Source organism: Chaetura pelagica, unplaced genomic scaffold, assembly GCF_000747805.2.
Source record: "Chaetura pelagica isolate M959 unplaced genomic scaffold, ChaPel_1.0 scaffold611, whole genome shotgun sequence".
In the NCBI taxonomy this organism is placed as follows: Eukaryota; Metazoa; Chordata; class Aves; order Apodiformes; family Apodidae; genus Chaetura; species Chaetura pelagica.
This window is the reverse complement of record NW_009951968.1, coordinates 152229-172322: the sequence shown is the minus strand read 5'-3', so window position 1 is coordinate 172322 and position 20094 is coordinate 152229. Positions and strand designations below refer to the sequence as shown.

The following is a 20094-nucleotide window of genomic DNA, read 5'->3' as shown; positions in this document are numbered from 1 at the left end:
GCTTCCCCCCTTGGTGTCCAATCCCCCCAGGAGCTTCCCTCCCCCCCAGCAGCTTCCCCCCGGTGTGTCCCCCTCAGCAGCTCCCCCGGAGCGGGCCAGCCCTTCCTCAGAAAGGACCTGCTGTGGCAGCCCTGCCCTTCCACCTGCGGGTCCTGCCCCTCCGTAGTTTGGAGGCGGAGGGAGGTGCTGGAGGAAGAAAGCTGGACTGCTCAGCTTCGTGATCATGTTCTGGTTGAAAATGTGAATTACCCGTTACTGCCCGGCTCGGCCGCCTGCTGCATGTAATTTGCCTCTCGGTTTTACAGCGTCTCCCTGCTTGTGTCCGTTGTGGAAAGTTGTTGACTTGCAGAATCCCTGCATCCAGCAAGTATAGGGACTGTGAGAGCTTGCATCTGGAAACAATTGCCAGATAGCAAGGGAGAAATAAGGTACTGTCCTCTTAATATGAACAATAATTAACCTTACGGTCACCTACAAAGTTGGCAGCTTCATTTTTCTTCTAAAGGCATTGAATCATAGTGGGAAACACATGCTTGGATCAGTTTTGTTACTCAGCTCAGAGGTAGCCTCTTGCAATGCACTGTTTTTTTCTTTCGAAGAAACACAGAAATGCAAGTGTTTTTATGATCTAAGAGTTCCTTTTCTACCCCTGGAACTTTCTATGCACATGGCCCTTCAGCTATGTGGGCTTTTGCCCCAAATTCAGACACTGCATCCCCCAGGTTGTGAGCTGGCCCGAGCTGCTCCTGTGGACTCTTGTCTGTGCTGCCTGGGTTTCCCATGCCTGCTTGAACCACCACCCAAAAATACTTGGGAAGAAACACGGGTTCTCATAATAGACCATTTTGTAGCAATATCATGGTCTTCCACGTTATCTCAATATAAGTATTTCAGCAGAGACAACAGGAAGCCTGGAGCAGTGTGAGCCCAGTGCCCCAAAGAGGAATCTGAGGAGCAAGGCAGGGTTAGCAAGGCTTTCTCTGTGTGTTAGAAAGCCCATCTATGCTTAGAGCCAAGGTAGAGATTGAGTTATAAAGTACTGGAGAGGTTGCTGGGGGACAGTACATATTGGCTTCACAGCCAGTCTGGAAGGAAGAGTGGAAGTTTCAGTGAGCAAACCATGCAGGGACTTTAGATCTGACAGCGAGGACAGGCTTCTGATGCTAATAATAGTAACCTCCCCCTTTGTCAGCCCTTGACTGTTCTGAGGGTTTTTTGGCTTATTTGGTTTTCCTGGTGGTGCTGCCATGTCCTCTGACCCAATAGGCAGGATTCTGAGTTTGTCCTCAGTCAGTGCTAAGAGAGGAAGTCTGGATTATGAAAGTTTTTGGTGCAAAAGCTTGTGTAATTTGAGAGGCAATAGAAAACTGATTTTTTAAAAGAAAAAATACAATGTATCATTACATTTATAATGTCAATTTTATTAAAATCATATATGTCACTTTAAAAACAACTGGTTTAAAATAAATTGATCAAATGCATTGATTGATTTCTAGCTCCACCTAAAAGTATAAAACAAACAAGTCATGTTTGTTAGGGTTTAATGGGTTTTGATTTATTGGTAATTCTTTTCCTTTGTTTTTAAGCCCACTTCATATGTCGTATTTTTTTATATATATCCACATCTGTTTGTTAAAATATCAGGACGTATAGTGTTAATCTAATTGAATTGGCTCAAGTGAAAGTATCTGAAAGGGATTTGTCTCTAGCAGTACATCAGTTAGTTGGAAATCAACCAGCACCACCTTTTGGATGCTACCCAAAATGGTCCTGCCAGGAGCTGGGCTGGGTTCTGCACAGCAGCCCTGCCGTGGGGAAGCTGCAGCCAGGGTGGCAGAACCACCACCCCTGTTTCTGTCACAGCCAATCCTGCCTGGCAATAAAGCAGCAGAGGTGGTTTATGCAGTGACTAAATCTGCAGCAGCACCAATAACGCTGCACTGAGATCAGGCTGGTGACAAAACCTTCCTGAGAACTCTGGCTCCTGCTGCAGAAGTATCTCCAAATAGATAAGCAGTGTTTGCAGGGACTCGTGGTTTGTCATGGTGGTATAAGAAGACAATAATCATAAGTACAGTGTGTGATTAGTATGGTGTAGTTAATCATAAGTAAGAAGACAATCATAAGGATAATTTGTTTCCCACTAGGAGGACTCTTTTCAGAAATAACAGTAAAAAACAACATTGCACCCTGTTCTATGGCAGTGGCATGAAATAACTGTAGAATAGGTTGTATTCATATGTTTAGTTTCAGTTGCAGGCAGGACATTTTTACAATACCTGTAACTACCAAGCAGCCTAACAAGAGCTCTAGACTCTTAATCTGCAACATTACCACTGGCAGAGGTAGACAGCTGATTGGAAATAAATTATATGTATTTCTCCACTGGTGACTTTTGTGTGTGTTTCTTTTTTTATTCTTTTAACAAATTCAAACACCCTCTTGAGATTGAAATGATGAAGACTCCTCCCTGTGGAACAAGAGCATGGAAGTTCATTATCTACAGATATTACTAGGTGCTTCAGTTTGGTTCTTCTTCTATGCTGTTTTAGAATCACAGTCATTAAAACTAAGGACATAAATAATGAAATAAAGGAAAAACACTATAGAAATGCAGTACTGTTGTGGGCATCACCTGGTTATCTAATCCTCCTGGTATCTGAGAAACAGTCTGTTAATCACTTTTTTTTTCTAGACATTTTTTCCTTAGACAGCTGCTCCATCATTTATCTTACTGTATAATTAAGACATTTTTATTGCTTTTTCTTCTCCCTCCCTAAGTCAAATGCTTCTTTCCCTGTCTTTTCAGACAGAAAAACCCCACTCTGTTCTTCATTGTTTCCTTTTCATTTCTTTGAGGATTGCCAGCCTGTCATCTCCTCACTATCTACTTACCAACTACAGAAAACCAGTTCTTCCAAGTATTCCTCAGAACTTGCATTTTGTAAATGCACCATTTTTATCATCTTCTTCCTGGGCTTTCTTTCCCTCTTAAACCACCATGTCTAAAATTAGGCACAGTGTGCAAACTCCAGCTGGAGTGCTGCTAAATAGAGCAGAATAATTATTTCCTGTGAGGTCCAAATAGCACTTCTATGAATCCCTGGCAGAATTAAATTTGTCTGGTTTTGCTCTTTTGCAGCACCATGTTCCTGGGCAATCCCTAGTTTGTGAGTCCATGTGACAACAGATCCCTTTCAGCAAGATCCTCTTGTGTCTGGCTGGCAGGTTTCTGGCAAGTCAGCAGGTTGTAAGATGTCCCTAGAGTAGGAATCCCAGTGTCATCAGGGTATCCATAAGTTTGGGAGAAAAAGGATCTCCGAGCAGATTGGCTGAAAAGCATTTTTTTTTTACCTACTGTTGGATTTTCTCTGGGATACTTGGCACATCAAGGAGAAGTTTCTCCTGTCTATAGTCAACTCAGCTGCTTATCACTGGCACTGTGTTTTTCATGGAATACTTGGTTATTTTGCCAGCCTTTCTTGTAGCCCTCTAGTAGTATGGCAATGAATTTTCCTTCTAGGGGGCTCTTCAGTGAAACATCAGGTTAATGGGTAAGGAAAACTTGCAGTTTGAGGGGGAAATCAATAACTTTTCTTGCTTAGAAAAGAGACACCTGAGTGGGAATATGATGCAGAAATATAAGGCACAGATGGCAGGGAAAAAGTACATGGAGAGCAGACATGTAAACTTTGCATAGGAAAGATTTTCTATCAACTTTTCACAAATCTAGTCTACATGTAATCCTTTCCCCACCTAACACTTAGATAAACTGTACTTACACAGCTTACTTGCATCACCAGGTTTATGCTTAAGTTTCAGACAACTGGGAAACTCCTTGCCCAAAGTTGCAGCTGACTGATGGATGGAGGTATCAAAGATGTTACAGATAACCAGAGAAAAGTCTGTTGGGACTTTAAAGCACAAAACTGTACACAGAGTTGTTTCTCAGGGGAGGGGGTTTTCTGTTTACTTGTGGCATTCACAGAGGAGCCCTGCCCAGGAAAGCTGAGTCCTAGCTATGACACAGTGCAGCTATTTTTGGGATCCCCATGTCTCATAACCTCTCCAGTGACTACCAGCCTGTGCATTTTTAAGGACAGATTGTGCACACATGCTGTGTGGGTCACAGCTGGATGAGGAGATCTGTGCAGCTCCCACACAGCTTCCTACAAGCATCTATCAGCTGCTCTAGCTGCCACCAGTGGCTCAGCTGTGGCTTTGCTATGGCCTTCAAGAACTAAACTTTGCTCTCTGAGGAGAGGAACTGGGCTCAAAATATGGTACTGAGAATGAGTCTCTATTACCTGGATTCTTCTCTTGCCTTGGTGTTGATTTTATGGATGTCACTGATAAACATTTGCCCTGTTTTTTATGCTGGTAGGGCATTGCTGGGAGGGGGAGACACCCTACAGGTTGCTTGGGAGATGGTAAACAAAAGGTTTTTTTGTCATCATCTCTTTACTTTTTGATGCATCTGGAGATGAGTTCTAGCCATGCTCCTTCATTTTTTGAGTTTTTAGGTACTATGAAGTGATAAAAACTCATATGCAGAAGGGCTGCATCAAAAGTGTAAGAGCCCCTTACAATGGGATAAATATTGCAATCAGCTAGATTATAATCTGACCCCCAGCACTGGGTCTGTGTTAAAGAATCACTGACTTACTTCTTTTGTTCTTGTCCACTGGGCATTTCTACACCTGGAGATCAAATTGTTTATGTTGTGGATTGACACTACAAACCTAGCAACTAGGTTACAGACACAGAACTCTGAGCTACTTAGAAGACAGCATCAACACAGAAGGCCAGGCTCAGTGCCACTGCCAGGGAGAGGCTAGCAACCATTAAGAACAGACAAATACTCACCCTGAGTTGCCCTGCTGTGACCATTGCAACCTGCAGCACACAAATGCCTTGAGAGAAATGGCAGGAAAAGTTTTGTTGGTGATGTTGTGGTGAACACTTTTACCTGGGAGTGAAACTGAAGCTTTTATCTTCCCCCCTGAATTGCTCATGATTTCCTATTTTATTTTTCTAATGGAATTATTCTTCTATGAAGATTGAAGAAGGGGAAAAATGACCACTGGAAACCCACCTGGCTTTCCTTAGTTTTTTAACTTGCTTTTGCCTGCCTACTTTTCCAGGAGGCTACCACTATGACAGATCCTTCAGTGGTGGATCACCTGACCCAACTGCAACTCAAACTCCTAGAAAAGGTAAGGGAATCACTCTGCAGTTGTCAGCTTTGCTCTTCTTGCTCTTGCATTTTTAAGCATTAACACTGTATTTAAATCTATTTCTACTGAGATACAGAGGATCTATAGCCAATTGAGTCATGCAGACAGAGGAAGACCAATGTGCAGTGATGCTGCAGTCACTCTTGTTTCTTAAATAACATTGTACAAGCTTACATGGACCTACAGTAAATTAAAAATAAAGTGACTTTGATCTTATAGGAGATGTCACCAGTTAGCTCAAAACAGTTTGAGTTGTGACAGGCAAAATTTAGGAGGAAATTTTGGGTAAGGAGGACCTTGGATTGCTTTAAGTCAGTTCCATGTCTTCCTTTTTTTTCCAGTTTTCACATTAGATATATTGCATGGTGAAACATGGGCAGACCCCTGGGAGAACATGAGGTGCTGCACAGACTCCCAGCAGCTCTTTCTCGTGGTTCTGCACCCAGGGTTCTCCACCCTCAGCACATCTGATGTCCTCTAATGTGGATCTTCTGCTTCAGTGACCTCCAGAAGCCTCTTAGAATTGTCTGGAAGGAAAAATAATTTGCCTGGAGACATGAAGGCTGGAAGTGACATTTAATCTATTTCCATGGTGGAGTCTTTTGCCTTAGATGCAACAGCTATTTGCGGGTCAGCTGCTCCCTAAAGTGCACGGAGTTGAACACAGTAAGACAGCCAGCAGAGCAGGGGCCTGGCTGACCACCCCCCATGCAAGACAAGCAAGATAGAGCCAGAGATGGTGGCCAGCTTTAACCAAAAAGTCCAGATCTATTAGGCAAGCTCAGGGTGATGAGGCTGGTCCCAAGTCAACCTAGGAAATGTCTGAATGCTGAGATCAGGGTTGATAGGATCCATAGGTAGCCACAGGCATGGCTGTGGTTGAACTGCAGCCCAATACACATATAGTGCAGCTCAGGTGGGAACTGAAGACCTAGAGCTGAGATTAAATGGGCTTCTGAGCATGTGATTAGCAGGTGTGGATAGAAGCCCCAGGTGAGGCCGGTCAGGGCCATTTAGACCTATTAATGTACCAAATACCCAAAGCTGTCTGACATCTTCATATGATCCAGCTTGCTGTCCTACAGAAGAAATGATCAGTAAATCTCCTGATTCACAATGCTATCAATTTCCAGGTCTGGGATAGCCTGGCCAGTGGGAAGTATAACTATTCTTTTCCCATAACCCCATCTGTAGTGAGACATTTCATAGTTCTGCAAATGCTTCCTGTAGCCCTCCCTAAGTCATTTAGCAGTTAAGAAGCACTGCTGGTCTCCAGTTGTGCTTTATTTCCTCCATCCCAAACCTATGCCTGTAAGGTAGGATTGGAAATTGTTGTGAGCTTTGCTGCCTGACTAATAACCAGTTCTTGTGCTTCTACCAACAGAGACTGGAAAACGAACAGGAGAACCTTGAGAAGATGGAGTCACCTCTCCCAGCTGCAAGTAAAAGAGAAGCATTTGTTGTAATTTTGGACACAATGCAGAAAGGGCTTAGTGAGAAGAGCTGGGAAACCATTTTGCCAGAAAACCATGCATGTTGCAACTGCATCCTGACTTTGGTTTGGGAAAAGAGGTCCAGAATCACAGCATCCAAAAGTTTAGACAATTCTCTATAAAAGCCAGCAAACCAGCTGAAAGTTGATAAATAAGGGAGTTTAAAATAACTTCTGTCTTTATCAAACCCTTTCAAGACTGCTGTGACAGCTCATGTACAAGCAGTGTGTTCCCTTGGATACTTCCATGGAAGCTGCTTCTGCTATGTGCAGTGCGTTAGTTTCTGTTCATAATTGTATTATCTGTGGATTAAAGGCTACCAGTAGAAGATCAGTAATATTTCTAGATTATACTCAGGGCTCATATTCATGGAGCTGATGCAGAAAATAGTTGAAAACTTTCAATGTTGTGGCCAAAACCTAAAAATTTCACAGTTTCTCAATATGAAGTGCTGCTTTTCAGAGCCGATGCCAGGAATGGCTCCAATGTATCTAAAAACTAACTTTCTTATTTTCATTTCAAGAGAGTTCAGAATCAGCTGTATGTGGGAAGGACTGAAAAAGGATTCAGAACAAAAAAGAAACAGAAATGTTAACATTCAAAACTTAGCTTGTTTTGCTATGTCAAAACACACTTTTTCACGTTTTGCACAATCATCCCCTGCATGTACAGAGTATTCCTAGGAAATTTCAGGCTGAAAGGAGTTACTAGGCTGAGAGGTTAAAAAGGAACTTTAAGGAGCAAAGTTGATTTTCAGAGAAGGTGCATTGCCTTTGTAGAGCTGCTGAGCAGCTGTGTCTGCGTGTGGCACAAAGTCATTATCCATTCGTTGATTTGAGAAGAAAAGTAGCCTAGAGCCTTTTGTGGAAGAAGTCAAACTATCTTACAACACGTTTTCCAAAATTAATCTCATAATGTAGGTGCAGTAATAGCTCTGTCTTTGTGACTGAGGAAATAATGGAGTTTTCCTCCTTCAGGGAGCAGACGTGAGGATGTGCTGCAAAGTGCCCTGAGGCGAAGGAGAGATCTTCTGCAGCAGCTTAGGGTAAGAGCCCTCCAGGTTGTGTCTGCAGACAGAAACAACAGAGAGGTTTTCTGCACATCCTCTTTATCTGCCGTTTAGTTCTTTGGCTGGGCAGTATTCAGAGCATAGATGCTGGGCCAGCTAGTGAGGGAGAGGGGCCCAGGAACAGTGTGTCTTCCCTCACTACAGCTAACAAAGTTTGCACCCACTTCACTTAGTAGGCAGGTTGGTTCTGTTTGTCTTGATCTGCTGTATCATAAGGTCTCTGGGATAGTGCCAGAATGCAAATAAGGGATTCTTAAATCCTGCCAAACCAGGGACAATAGTAACCATTACTTACTCCTAGTTCTTGGAGGGTCCCAACCATTAATGAAGCATTTTTTCAAACTTTTTGCAGTTTGCTCTTCACTTTCTTTCTTTTTTTCCACATTCCTTTTTGCTTGTGCTGAGAACTGTGTGGCTTGGAGATATGTGGGAAGTAAACCTTGCTTTATACTTGTGCAGGCCCTGGTTGAGTGCCTCCCTTCATGGGGCAGTCATTTGTGGGCTTCTTGTCTGAAGCAGCTGTGCTGGCCATGTCTGCAGTTTGGCTAATCCCATTTAGTTTGGCTAATCCCATTTAGTCCAGAGAACCTGTGACCAGGTTTTCATTAAGATGACTCTTGATTTTGCAGGAGCAGCACCTTCTGGAAGAGCTTTCACAGCCCCCTGCACCAGCTGGAGGACACTGTCATAGCCACAGAGCTGCCTCCCCACGTGTCTACCAGATTCCTTTTCCAGGTCCCCAAGCAGAACCCCCAAGGATCATCCAGCAGACAGTAAGAGACTTCCCTCTGCTGGTGCCCTGCGGGTCTGAGACAGTAACTGCAGGTGTGTAGGGGCTTGGGGGCTGCATGGAAAAGTTCATCCCACTGAAAGGGAAGATACAGCTCTTGCTGGTTGATGGGACCCTTACTGCCCTTGGCAAAATCTAAGGGAAATTGTCTTCCAAATAAGGCACAACGTGAACGGTGCAAAGGGTTTACCACAGGAGTGAGGTAGCAAGAGGAGTAGGAGGATTGCCCATGCTCTGGACCTGCCATTCAGCCAGTTTCCAAGGCACATCACTGCTTCTACAGCCCCTCAGCAGCTTCTCCACGAAGGTCTCATGGGGAACCATGTCCAAAGTCTTCCTGAACTCCAGGCAGACAATACCCGCTGCTCCCCCCTCCCAAAGATGAAGGTACTGGTCCATCCCAACCCTGACTTCTTCATTTACCTTTCTTTTCCAGATGCCACCTCAGCCTGCCACCATCATCCAGCAGCTACCTCAACCACCCCCCCTGATCACACAGATCCCCCCTGCCCAGCCTTTTGCAGCCTCCCGCTCTGGAAGCATTAAAGAAGGTGATGTACCTACCCCCTGTCTGCAGCCAGGGAGGGTGTCACAGTAAGTGGAGGGGCATGGGACAGCATCCAAGCCAGTCAGAGAAGTGCTATTTCATGACCAGACTGCTGCTGGAGCTGTGGAAATTGCACTCCACATATGGACTAGATACTATTTCTGAGAAGCTGTTAGACAAACTCCTGTTGTTGAAACTAAAGGAAAAGGGACTACAAACTCAGCAAAGCCAAGTTAAGCAGCCAGGGAAGCTTGGGAAAGGAAAACAGCTCAACACAAGGCAGGCACCAAGTAATATTAACAAGGTCAAACTCATGCACGTGGATGACGCCAAAACTAACAAACAAGCTTCAAAAATCTGTTGTTATCCTTTTGTTCTCTTAACCTGCAGTTCAATCTCCTCAGAACAACACAGGCTTTTATTATGCCCCGTGTTTGGAAACAAACAGAACAGCTCCAAGTGCTGTTAGCATAGCCAGAGGCAGGCTTGTAGGGTGAATAGCAGACAGGAGATGCTCAACAGCAGCTTTCCTGTAAAAGGGAGGAGAAACAGGAGAGCTGGTCTGAACAGTCTTACTCACAGATGCTAGTTTTTCACTGCCTGGCCAAATAATGCTAATATTCTTCACGTGTCCCTGTCAGCTGCTTGTCTTGGTTGCAGTGACTGGTCTGGATGCTGGAGAGCACTTCTTACTGAGATGCCTCTGCTTCTTGTCAGTTGATGATAAAACTCTTACTTACTCTCCTGTGGTGACCTCTTCCCAGACATGGTGGAGATGATGCTGATGCAGAACGCTCAGATGCACCAGATCATTATGCAGAACATGATGCTGAAGGCTCTGCCACCAATGGCCTTCACCCAGCCTGCTGGAGCCAGCTCTCCCTTGCTTCAGCGTGCCCAGCAGGTAACCACACCAGAGTCTGAAAGGTATCCTTGCTCACATGAGGCAATGGTTCACCTCCTGGGGAGAGTGCAGGGCCTGGACAAAATGTGCAGAAAGTCTGGGAGTTTTAACAGCTGTGTGCATCTTTAGGCTCACTGCACCAGCAGACTTATTGAGCAGAGAACAGCCTGCCCTTTTACCATGGTCAGCTTCAGGACAGGACCTGATGGAGGAATGTCTCCTCCAACTGGATTCAGTCCAACTCTGAAAATTATCTGGCCTATGCACTTGAAGCAGTAACAGAAACTATGTTAGGAAGTTGCCTACACAGGGCATCTGCTGCTGCAGGTCCACTTGCTGCAAACAGCAGTGCAGTATTTGTGCTACAAATTCTCCAAATTTGACCTGGCAGGTTCAAATGGGCTAGAGATGATCTCAGATTTTGTGACATACTTGGAGCCCCACTGCTCTAGTTTTTGCCTCACTGAAAATCAATGGCTGCTGAGCTCTGAAAGGACAGACCTTGAAGTTATTTTGGTGTGTAGGTCCCTATAGGGATTTTTTCCAAGACTTGCCTGGTGCCTGATCAGAGGTAGGTAGTTTTGAACATATCCTCAGATGCCCATTCCTAAGCTATTTTTAACAATGTGATATTGCTCCTTAGTGTTCATAAGTGCTTTGGTAAAATGTATTTCTACTGTCTATTCTGTAGTATTTATTACCTAAGAAGCAAGGACAATTGATTTTGGGGAGGAGGAGATGTCCCAGTGTTGCAAAAACTTCCCTGTACCTACCCTTCTGTTTTCAGGCTATGTCTTTTCCCTAGGCTGTAAGACAGACTTGTTTTCTTTTTCTCAGATGTTGCCACCTTTCCTATCTGCTATTTGCAAAAGCAACAAAGGGCTTAAAAGCCCCCGAGCCCTGGATGTGATGGAGGGGTAGGAAATGCCTCCTCCATAGCCCATCCCCTGGCCTGCAGGGAGCTGATGGGTTTCTGCACCTGTTGGACCCAGTGTCTGCCCTGGACAGAAAGCCTTCCACAGCAGCTGCTCACTCTCATGTTTCATGGCACTGATGTCCCAGGAGGCCACCGGCAGCACAGGGTTTTGTCAGCCATGGTCCCCGAGTGGACTGGCTGTCCAGGCAGCTCTAGCTCTTCCTCACCTCAGAGCTGTGCAGAGCACTGCCTTGGACAGAAGTCCTTTCCTATTTCCCTTAAACTTTGCAGTTTCTGGTTTTTTCTTTGCCCCTTGCTGTGAGGGAGTTGTCTGGGGCAAACAGGGGTGCTGGGACAGCCAGCAGACTCCTCTACAGCTTTCTGTAGAGGACCCTGCATCTAAGGGAAGATGGCATAGGAAGAGTGTGCATCCCCCTCGTGCCCACCTTCCTCCCTAGGCCATCCTGCCACTGTGCATTTCCCTTAGAGAGGCTAGGGGGATAAATTGAGGGGAGTGGGGTCTGAGGGTTTCTGAATATCACGTGAAATCTGAAATCACTGAGTGTTTGCTGGATCTTCCCTGTTGCAACCTGCAGAACCCATCTTCAGACACATGCTGAAGGATTTCCTTTACCAGAGGGTAGCCAAGTGGGAACTCAGCCCCTCAGCCAGGGACCCTTCCTGTGGGGGCACAGATTTCACAGATTTCCCTTTGTCTCTCTCTATCAAGGACCTGCAGTTTGCTGCTCCCCTGGCTGTGAAAGCAGACAGGCCCAGGCCATCTGCAGTGCACCACCACCACCACTACCCTCCCACAGGAGTGCTCCCAGTGCCCCAGGGAGGCTTCCCAGCCACATCCAGGGTACATCACTGGAATGGCAGCACACTCCCTGCCCTGCCTACGTAAGTAAACAGGCAGCCACGACCTAAACCTGTAGCCCTTCTTTCCTGCACAGGTAGGGTAACAAGGTAGACCAGACAATCCCAAGCCTTCATGGTTCTTCACCAAGGCCAGCCCTGAATATTGTCTTTAGCACAACAGTGGGATTGAGGCAGGTTAAATGATGGTTTAATAAACTCAATCTTGCAACTTCAGTAATTAACCCTTTCTTACTGCGGAATAAACATTAGGATCAGACAAGGTCCACAGATGATACCAAGCTGTGTCTCTGCCACACAGAGCCACCACCCAGCAGTGCTGCATGGCTCCCCCCTGCAGTGGCTGTTACCCTGGGCTTTGGGTCTCCCTGTGAACTCAGCAGACGCCTGCTAAAGAAGGGCTGTGTGTGTTTTACATTCAGGCCGAGGCTTCCAGTAGGATTTATATTCTTAAAACACTGCAGAGACATTTACTAACCAGAAATTCCTGCAAAAAAAAAAGCCCACCATCACTCCAAAAAAAAAATGCTACAAAGGGAGGGGAGTACTCAGAGATAAAGCTGAGCCTTTGTGATAAGCCTGTGCTTGCAGCAGGGTCGTGTTTTTTTTTTTCAAGTGCAGAAATGGAGGGACTTCGCCCCAGGCTGCCCCCAGGTCTGTAGAGCCCTTGAGCCCTTGGCAGAGGTCAGCAGCTCCTCCAGGGGGCCCACTTGCCTGTGCCTTCCGTGCTAGCTCTAAGTTTGTCCTGCTTGGCTTTCTGGGTTTGAGCAGATCACAGCCAGGACTAGTGTTCAGACTCTGCTCAGGTGAGTGGTGGTAGCAGGAGGGGCCTTGAGGATCTGAGCCAAAAGAGAGCAGTGGTCTTGCCAAGTACCTCAGGAGGGGATAGCAGGAAAGCAGGCATGGAAGCAGCAGTGCTGGAAAGTTCCTGCATGTTGAGGGTGGTAAAAAACCACATATTGTTAGATTGTGGTGGGGTGGCTGAGGACTTTGGGATGAGGACTCACTGTTGCACTGGACAGAACACAGGTTTGATTTCTGTGCCACGGCTCTTTCAAAGCCTTAGTGAGCAGAAAAACAGGATGGAGGCAGCTGTGTCCTCAGGCATGGTTGACATGCTGGCAGGGGTATCTTTATCACACTCTTTAGCACAGGATTTGAATTCCTGAGCAGATTTTTACCTAATGGGATTACAACAGATTTCTATGCCTTTCACTTCTATGTGGGTTTGTAGCCTGTACCAGTGAAGATCTCTCTGCTCTTTTCAGAACCAGTGCAATTAGCTGTTGCAGAAATCAGCTAGGGAAGATCTTGTCCTGGCTTTTAGGCTCTTCTTCAGCTGCCTTCCACCATGAATTATGAGATCCAGCACATTTGTGATCTCCACTGTCCTTTTGCAGCTGCAGCAAGCATTCACTGCTGGTTATCACCAAACACAATAAAGCCCTTTTTATTTATTGCAGGTGGCCAACATACTGACAGTGCATGTTCCTCTGCAAGTGGACTGTGGCATTGCTGGGGTCGACCTGTCTCTGAGCAGTTCCTAACGAGTGTGTCTGATTGACAGCCCAACGTCTTTGTGACTGCACATTGTTGGTGCAAGCAGTGAGTGGGAGAAAGACTGCAGGTGTTCAGAACAAACAAACCATGTTCTTGTGCTCTGCTCACCCCTTTCTGCTAGTCCTGTTGTTTCCTCTCGTCTTCCAAGCCCAGACCAGCTGCAAGCAGGCACCACTTTCTTCACCTTCTCTTCACAGAAGAAAGAAAACCCAGCCCAAAGTGTCTTGCAGGCTTGGCAGCCCACAGCAGCAGTATGAAATATCCTGGACACCAGTGTCATCCGAGCCCTTGCAAATGAATGTGATCCAACTCCAGGGCTGAGAGTCCAATTCATGCAAAAACTGAGGAAATGCCCCTTGCCAAGGGGCTGCTACCCTCCTGGGGAGAATGATGCAAACTAACCCAGGATGTCTGAATAAGGGTTTAGTTGCCAATATCAGCCTGAAGTGTTCTTCCCTCACTGTCTTTGGACTTACTCCCTTACTTGTCCTACAGCAATTACCTGTCAGGGAACTAAAGATGAGCAGGAACAATCCAAACACAAATTGCCTGCACAGCAGAGCAAAATCCTGGCACTGGATTTCTTGAAGTCCAGCACTCTACCCTGCCTGTGTGAGTTGGCTTTGTGCATTATTTGGTTAAATCACTCTCAGTAGAGAAGAACAGAATGAAATCTCCTGTGGTCATTGGATTTGAACACTGAAGTGCAATGCCCACCCCTTGCTAACCACAATCCACATTTTCTGATTCTCTGTTTTCCCAAATCCCAGATTTTCAAAGCTACCCACGGCTCTCTTCTCAAAGAGCCATTGGAGGGTGATTTAAGCAGCCTTGAATTGTGTGTATTTGTTTCATTATTTCTCAATCTTTCCTGCATATAATCAGGATTTAGAGTGGATTAAAAAAACATAATAAAATCCTGAGTTTCTTCCTTGTTTTCGAAGTGGAGAACATTTTTACCTTGTTTTTGCCTGGTGCAATTTGTGAGCAAATCTGATGAAGATAAACCAGAGACTTCGTTTTCCTTCAGAATGGTTACCCAGATTAAAAGATCTTACACTGGACATAGTCCCTGACAGGCAAAGTTTAGTCTGGTTTGCTAAGAAGTGTTGTCAATAGCTAAGGAGTAGGCTTGGCAGCGAGGAGCTTGTGTGTGTCATCTTGGAAGAAAACACCTTCAAAGTGTGGCTCATTTAGGGTGCCACAAAGGGCTGGGAGCTCCCCTGTGTATCTGTGCCTCCTCCCTCTGGAGCAGGAACAAGTGGCTGAGGCTGCTTGTGCAGAAAGCAGCATTAGGGGACAAGTTGTAGTTCCAGGGCTGTGTGCTGTGTTACCTGCAGGAGCCCAGGAGTTAACTGGTGTACCTTGAAGTGCTGCTGCCAGATTGGTGAGCCGGGGTGGTGGAGCAATCTGTAAAGCCTGCCAGGCAGGTGGGCAGAGGGTGCTGTGAGTGACATCTCCAAACAATAACTGTCACTGCTGGAAGCTAATGGTGTGCTGGCTGTGCTCTGGAAACTATTAATGAATGATTTATTTGCTATGTGAAACTTAACCTTGCTCTTTGCCCTGCCTGCTCTTTTCTTTGCCTGAGTCGATCAGATAGTGCGGATCAATCCCCTGCTGAGATCAGAGAAACTCCATGGAGGGTCTTCCCCAAGAGCCTTTAAAACCCCTCCCGGGGACCTCCCCAAGGCCAGCAGTTCCATTTCAGCTTGGGCCTGGGGCTGCTTGTGGGCCCTGTCAAGCCTGTTCTTGGGTGGTACAGGAGGCTGGGACATGGCACAGCCCTTGCTGCCCTTTCCTGCCCCAGGAACCAGGACACACTGTGGAGAGCAGTGCTGTGCTCGTGTGGTGATTTGGTCTTGCTCCTTGGAGACAAGTCTGCTGGTGTGGGCTGTGCATTGCAGATCTAGCAATAAATGGTAGTTAGTATATGTTAATGTATGTATTTTTATTGCTTTTTCATTATTTGTGTAGGCTGTAATTGGCTCCTCCCTTTTAACAGCTCTCCCTGTGTAGCTTCCTCCTGAGGACAGGCATATGAAATGAGGCACACAAGGAAGTCTTCTCATGGCCTCATCCAACTCCCCTGAAAACTTCTGCTCAGCATCAAACCCCAGAACACTTGAGCCACACAAAACTTCCTTGGGAAAGCCATGTCCTCACAAAAGGACCAGCCCCCTGGGCAGGCCATGTGGTTCACATCCTGCTCTCAGGAGAGAGCTCCAGGAGTTATTCCACATCATCCCAGAGGTGTTTCTGCAGTTGCAGCCCAGCAAAATGTCAGCAAAAGCCCAGAAGGTTCTCCTCTGCTGTGCACGTTTCATTAGGAGGTCCTTGAAGGCCAGAGAATGGCTTTACAAATCCTGCTCTCAGGAGAGAGCTCCAGGAGTTATTCCACATCATCCCAGAGGTGCTTCTGCAGTTGCAGCCCAGCAAAATGTCAGCAAAAGCCCAGAAGGTTCTCCTCTGCTGTGCACGTTTCATTAGGAGGTCCTTGAAGCTCACTGTCTTTGGACTTACTCCCTTACTTGTCCTACAGCAATTACCTGTCAGGGAACTAAAGATGAGCAGGAACAATCCAAACACAAATTGCCTGCACAGCAGAGCAAAATCCTGGCACTGGATTTCTTGAAGTCCAGCACTCTACCCTGCCTGTGTGAGTTGGCTTTGTGCATTATTTGGTTAAATCATTCTCAGTAGAGAAGAACAGAATGAAATCTCCTGTGGTCATTGGATTTGAACACTGAAGTGCAATGCCCACCCCTTGCTAACCACAATCCACATTTTCTGATTCTCTGTTTTCCCAAATCCCAGATTTTCAAAGCTACCCACGGCTCTCTTCTCAAAGAGCCATTGGAGGGTGATTTAAGCAGCCTTGAATTGTGTGTATTTGTTTCATTATTTCTCAATCTTTCCTGCATATAATCAGGATTTAGAGTGGATTAAAAAAACATAATAAAATCCTGAGTTTCTTCCTTGTTTTCGAAGTGGAGAACATTTTTACCTTGTTTTTGCCTGGTGCAATTTGTGAGCAAATCTGATGAAGATAAACCAGAGACTTCGTTTTCCTTCAGAATGGTTACCCAGATTAAAAGATCTTACACTGGACATAGTCCCTGACAGGCAAAGTTTAGTCTGGTTTGCTAAGAAGTGTTGTCAATAGCTAAGGAGTAGGCTTGGCAGTGAGGAGCTTGTGTGTGTCATCTTGGAAGAAAACACCTTCAAAGTGTGGCTCATTTAGGGTGCCACAAAGGGCTGGGAGCTCCCCTGTGTATCTGTGCCTCCTCCCTCTGGAGCAGGAACAAGTGGCTGAGGCTGCTTGTGCAGAAAGCAGCATTAGGGGACAAGTTGTAGTTCCAGGGCTGTGTGCTGTGTTACCTGCAGGAGCCCAGGAGTTAACTGGTGTACCTTGAAGTGCTGCTGCCAGATTGGTGAGCCGGGGTGGTGGAGCAATCTGTAAAGCCTGCCAGGCAGGTGGGCAGAGGGTGCTGTGAGTGACATCTCCAAACAATAACTGTCACTGCTGGAAGCTAATGGTGTGCTGGCTGTGCTCTGGAAACTATTAATGAATGATTTATTTGCTATGTGAAACTTAACCTTGCTCTTTGCCCTGCCTGCTCTTTTCTTTGCCTGAGTCGATCAGATAGTGCGGATCAATCCCCTGCTGAGATCAGAGAAACTCCATGGAGGGTCTTCCCCAAGAGCCTTTAAAACCCCTCCCGGGGACCTCCCCAAGGCCAGCAGTTCCATTTCAGCTTGGGCCTGGGGCTGCTTGTGGGCCCTGTCAAGCCTGTTCTTGGGTGGTACAGGAGGCTGGGACATGGCACAGCCCTTGCTGCCCTTTCCTGCCCCAGGAACCAGGACACACTGTGGAGAGCAGTGCTGTGCTCGTGTGGTGATTTGGTCTTGCTCCTTGGAGACAAGTCTGCTGGTGTGGGCTGTGCATTGCAGATCTAGCAATAAATGGTAGTTAGTATATGTTAATGTATGTATTTTTATTGCTTTTTCATTATTTGTGTAGGCTGTAATGGGCTCCCCCCTTTTAACAGCTCTCCCTGTGCAGCTTCCTCCTGAGGACAGGCATATGAAATGAGGCACACAAGGAAGTGTTCTCATGCCACATGGCCAGGCTGATCCACTGAGGAGCTCTGGTCTGAGAGTTAAACTTTAATATCAGTCAGGGGAGAAGAGCCCAGGGGTGACTCAGCTGCCTACGTCCTTCCCCTTCTCCTCCACACTGGCGAGGGCAGCAGAGCTGGACAGGGAGCAGGGACACGGCAGCAAGAACCTGCCACCCCAGGGGCTGCCCCAGCCATGGAGCCTGGTGACCCAGAGGGCAAAAGAGTCGCGGTTGTCGGCGGTGGTCTGGTAGGAAAACCCCATCTGCCTGCTGTGGGATTGCATTTGCCAGCCAGCCAGGGCTGTAAAAGCATTGCTTGGCTGCAGGGGGAATGCTGTTCTTGAAATGATCCTTCCTTCAGATGTTAGGGTGTTACAGAGGAGTTGCTTGAGTTCCCACTGCAGGAGGCAGTGAGGCTTGTTTCAGCAGTGAGGGCTTTGTAGGAGGAAAAGGGCTCTTTCCGTTAAGGGAAAGCTTTGCTGCTGGGATATCCCACAGACACATTGCATCTGACTCTAAAGGACATCATGGAGCACTGCAAAGCCTAAATTGCTTGGGTTTTTTGGCTGCTAGCTTCTTGGTCCCCATGCTGCTGGAAAAGAGTGATGATATAGGAGCCTGTAGTTCTGACACCGATTCATGATGGAAATTAAACCAGAAAAAGACAGCCATCCCTTTAAATAACAAGCAGGACATATGTGTGCTGTCCTTTCAAAGGTAACATCTTGCTTTTGCACAGGTCTGGCTTCCCCTGCTGTGTTCCCAAGGGAATGCTGCAGCACCCTGAATTGTATTGAGGAAGATTAATATAGTTCAGAGAGGAGCAGGGAGTTTGCCTCTAGCAGCTCCTCTCTGGCATGGTTAGCTCTGCTGCAATTAATTACTGTATGTAAAAAAGCCCTGGACTTAATATGATTTTATTCAATGAGTTTTGATGGGTGACTTTTGTCTTGGAGGCTCTGCAAGCACATCAGGGGTGCCAGAGGACTTCTCTCCAGGAAGAAGTCTTCTAAGGTTCTTGATCAAAGGGTCTTCCTGTATATGCTGAGCTGCATCCCCTGACTGCTGTCTTCCCTTCCTGCATCTCAGTAATGATCTGTGACACAGCTACAGGTGAAACACTTCATCCACCACTCCTGATCCTTCTCTTGTAGGTGGGTGCATTGAATGCCTGCTTCCTTGCTAGACGAGGCTTCCATGTTGATGTTTATGAAGCCAGAGAGGGTAAGTTCAGCCTGATCATTACTGCTTTATTATTAGGTTACTGTCTTTATGTTTACTGACAACAGTTCTTGAAGAAGCAAAAGAGGTGCTGTGTGAACTCACTGAAACTGCAGAAAGAAAACTAAATCTGAAAGTGTGGCACTTTGGGGATATTCTTTTGACTCTTCCCTTTAGCTCCCATGGTGGGAGGGAGCATTTAGTTGAAATATGTTGTATTGTGTGGAGGGAGCTCACCCTTCTGCTACTAAAATGATGCCCTTTCTTATGTCCTTGGCTTAAATATTGATTCAAATCCATTGCCTCAAGTTGTCAGGCACATCATTTGCCTGTCCTGGGTCTTGTGTACAGGTTTGGGTCCCCACTGCAGAAACAGGGAGTTACAGCAGGCAGCCCCAAGCAAAGCCAGCAGTCTCCAGGCTCAGAGCAAACAGCTTTTCACCCTGGTTTAACTGTTAAGCTCTTTGCTGGGTGTTCTGTGTGGTAGAAGTCTCAGAGGTTCCAAAACCCTCTGGTTGCTCTTGCCTGCCTTCTGAATCGGATGGATTTTACTGCTTTGCTCCAGTTTTTGGCCCATTTATTTTTGCTGAGGTGCAACACTGAAAGCTGTTGGCATGAGGCTGTGCTACATGCACTGGCCAGGCAACCTGGGAAGCCTGAGTGAGGCCATTTGGAGGAGGAACAGGCCAGCACTGAGGCATTTCCATCCAAACAGGGATGGAGAAGGTGACCTGCCAGTGTCCCAGAAAGCATCAGTCTGCAGGTCTCAGCAGAAGCTGCCAAGCATTCGTTGCTCAGGTCTCCCTGTTTAGAGGGGAAATGCCTCTTAGTAGTGCCCTCTGGCCCCATGAGGAGGTGTCAGGATCCTTTGGCTGCAGCTGCTTCTTCCAGGCTAGAGAGTGGCACAGAGGAAGTGGCCCTTGAAGCTGAGCAGCTGCCTTCCTGACAGCTGAAGGTGCCTTCTGGTACCTGCTCTCTCTGCATGCAGAGCAGGGGACAGGGACTCCCCACTGCCCTTCCTGCAGTATCTGCATGGATCTGGGGTGATGGGGCCTGCACTGTGGTACCAGCATCTCCATGACCAGCTGCTCTTTCCATGCAGATATCCGGGTGTCCAGCTTTGCCCGGGGCAGAAGCATCAACTTGGCCCTGTCCCACAGAGGACGCCAAGCCCTCCGAGCCGTGGGGATGGAGGAGCAGGTACCCTGGCAGCTTCTCTTGGTGGTGGGGTTGCTGTGGTTAAACTGCTGTTGACTTCAGCTGGAGCTGGACAGGCTCTTCTCTGCTGCCCAGGCACACAGAGGCCACCACAGCAGTGGCTCTGCTTTCATGAGGGAGAAGATAGAACCTCTCCC

General features: G+C 46.8%; 3 protein-coding genes across 3 annotated transcripts in view; 2 read left to right on the top strand and 1 right to left on the bottom strand.

Annotated features, from left to right (window-relative positions):
* The window catches only part of PCNT (pericentrin), a 100925-nt gene extending 96035 nt beyond the window's left edge, over positions 1-4890 (bottom strand). Inside the window, exon 1 of the mRNA XM_010001110.1 lies at positions 4867-4890. Coding sequence (XP_009999412.1) covers positions 4867-4890 — 24 coding nt within the window. The remainder of the gene's footprint in view (positions 1-4866) is intronic.
* A 266-nt stretch (positions 4891-5156) lies between these two features.
* Positions 5157-13382, top strand: LOC104391762 (chromosome unknown open reading frame, human C21orf58). Its single transcript, XM_010001099.1, has 8 exons — positions 5157-5216; positions 6622-6679; positions 7708-7775; positions 8429-8572; positions 9026-9140; positions 9901-10040; positions 11687-11818; positions 13299-13382. The coding sequence occupies exons 1-8, from the start codon at positions 5157-5159 to the stop codon at positions 13380-13382; spliced, it is 801 nt and encodes a 266-aa protein (XP_009999401.1).
* Positions 13383-17712: 4330 nt separating this feature from the next.
* The window catches only part of KMO (kynurenine 3-monooxygenase (kynurenine 3-hydroxylase)), an 8533-nt gene continuing 6151 nt past the window's right edge, over positions 17713-20094 (top strand). The window contains exons 1-3 of the mRNA XM_010001053.1: positions 17713-17766; positions 18673-18742; positions 19842-19939. Of these exons, the coding sequence (XP_009999355.1) occupies positions 17713-17766; positions 18673-18742; positions 19842-19939 (222 nt within the window). The remainder of the gene's footprint in view (positions 17767-18672; positions 18743-19841; positions 19940-20094) is intronic.

What these genes read in the sequence shown, in the direction of transcription:
- LOC104391762 (XM_010001099.1), top strand. Translation starts at nt 5,157, where the DNA reads ATGACAGATCCTTCAGTGGTGGATCACCTGACCCAACTGCAACTCAAA. An exon ending in AACTCAAACTCCTAGAAAAG is followed by an intron (nt 5,217 to 6,621) that starts GTAAGGGAATCA and finishes TTCTACCAACAG; the next exon opens with AGACTGGAAAACGAACAGGA. An exon ending in ATCTTCTGCAGCAGCTTAGG is followed by an intron (nt 7,776 to 8,428) that starts GTAAGAGCCCTC and finishes TTGATTTTGCAG; the next exon opens with GAGCAGCACCTTCTGGAAGA.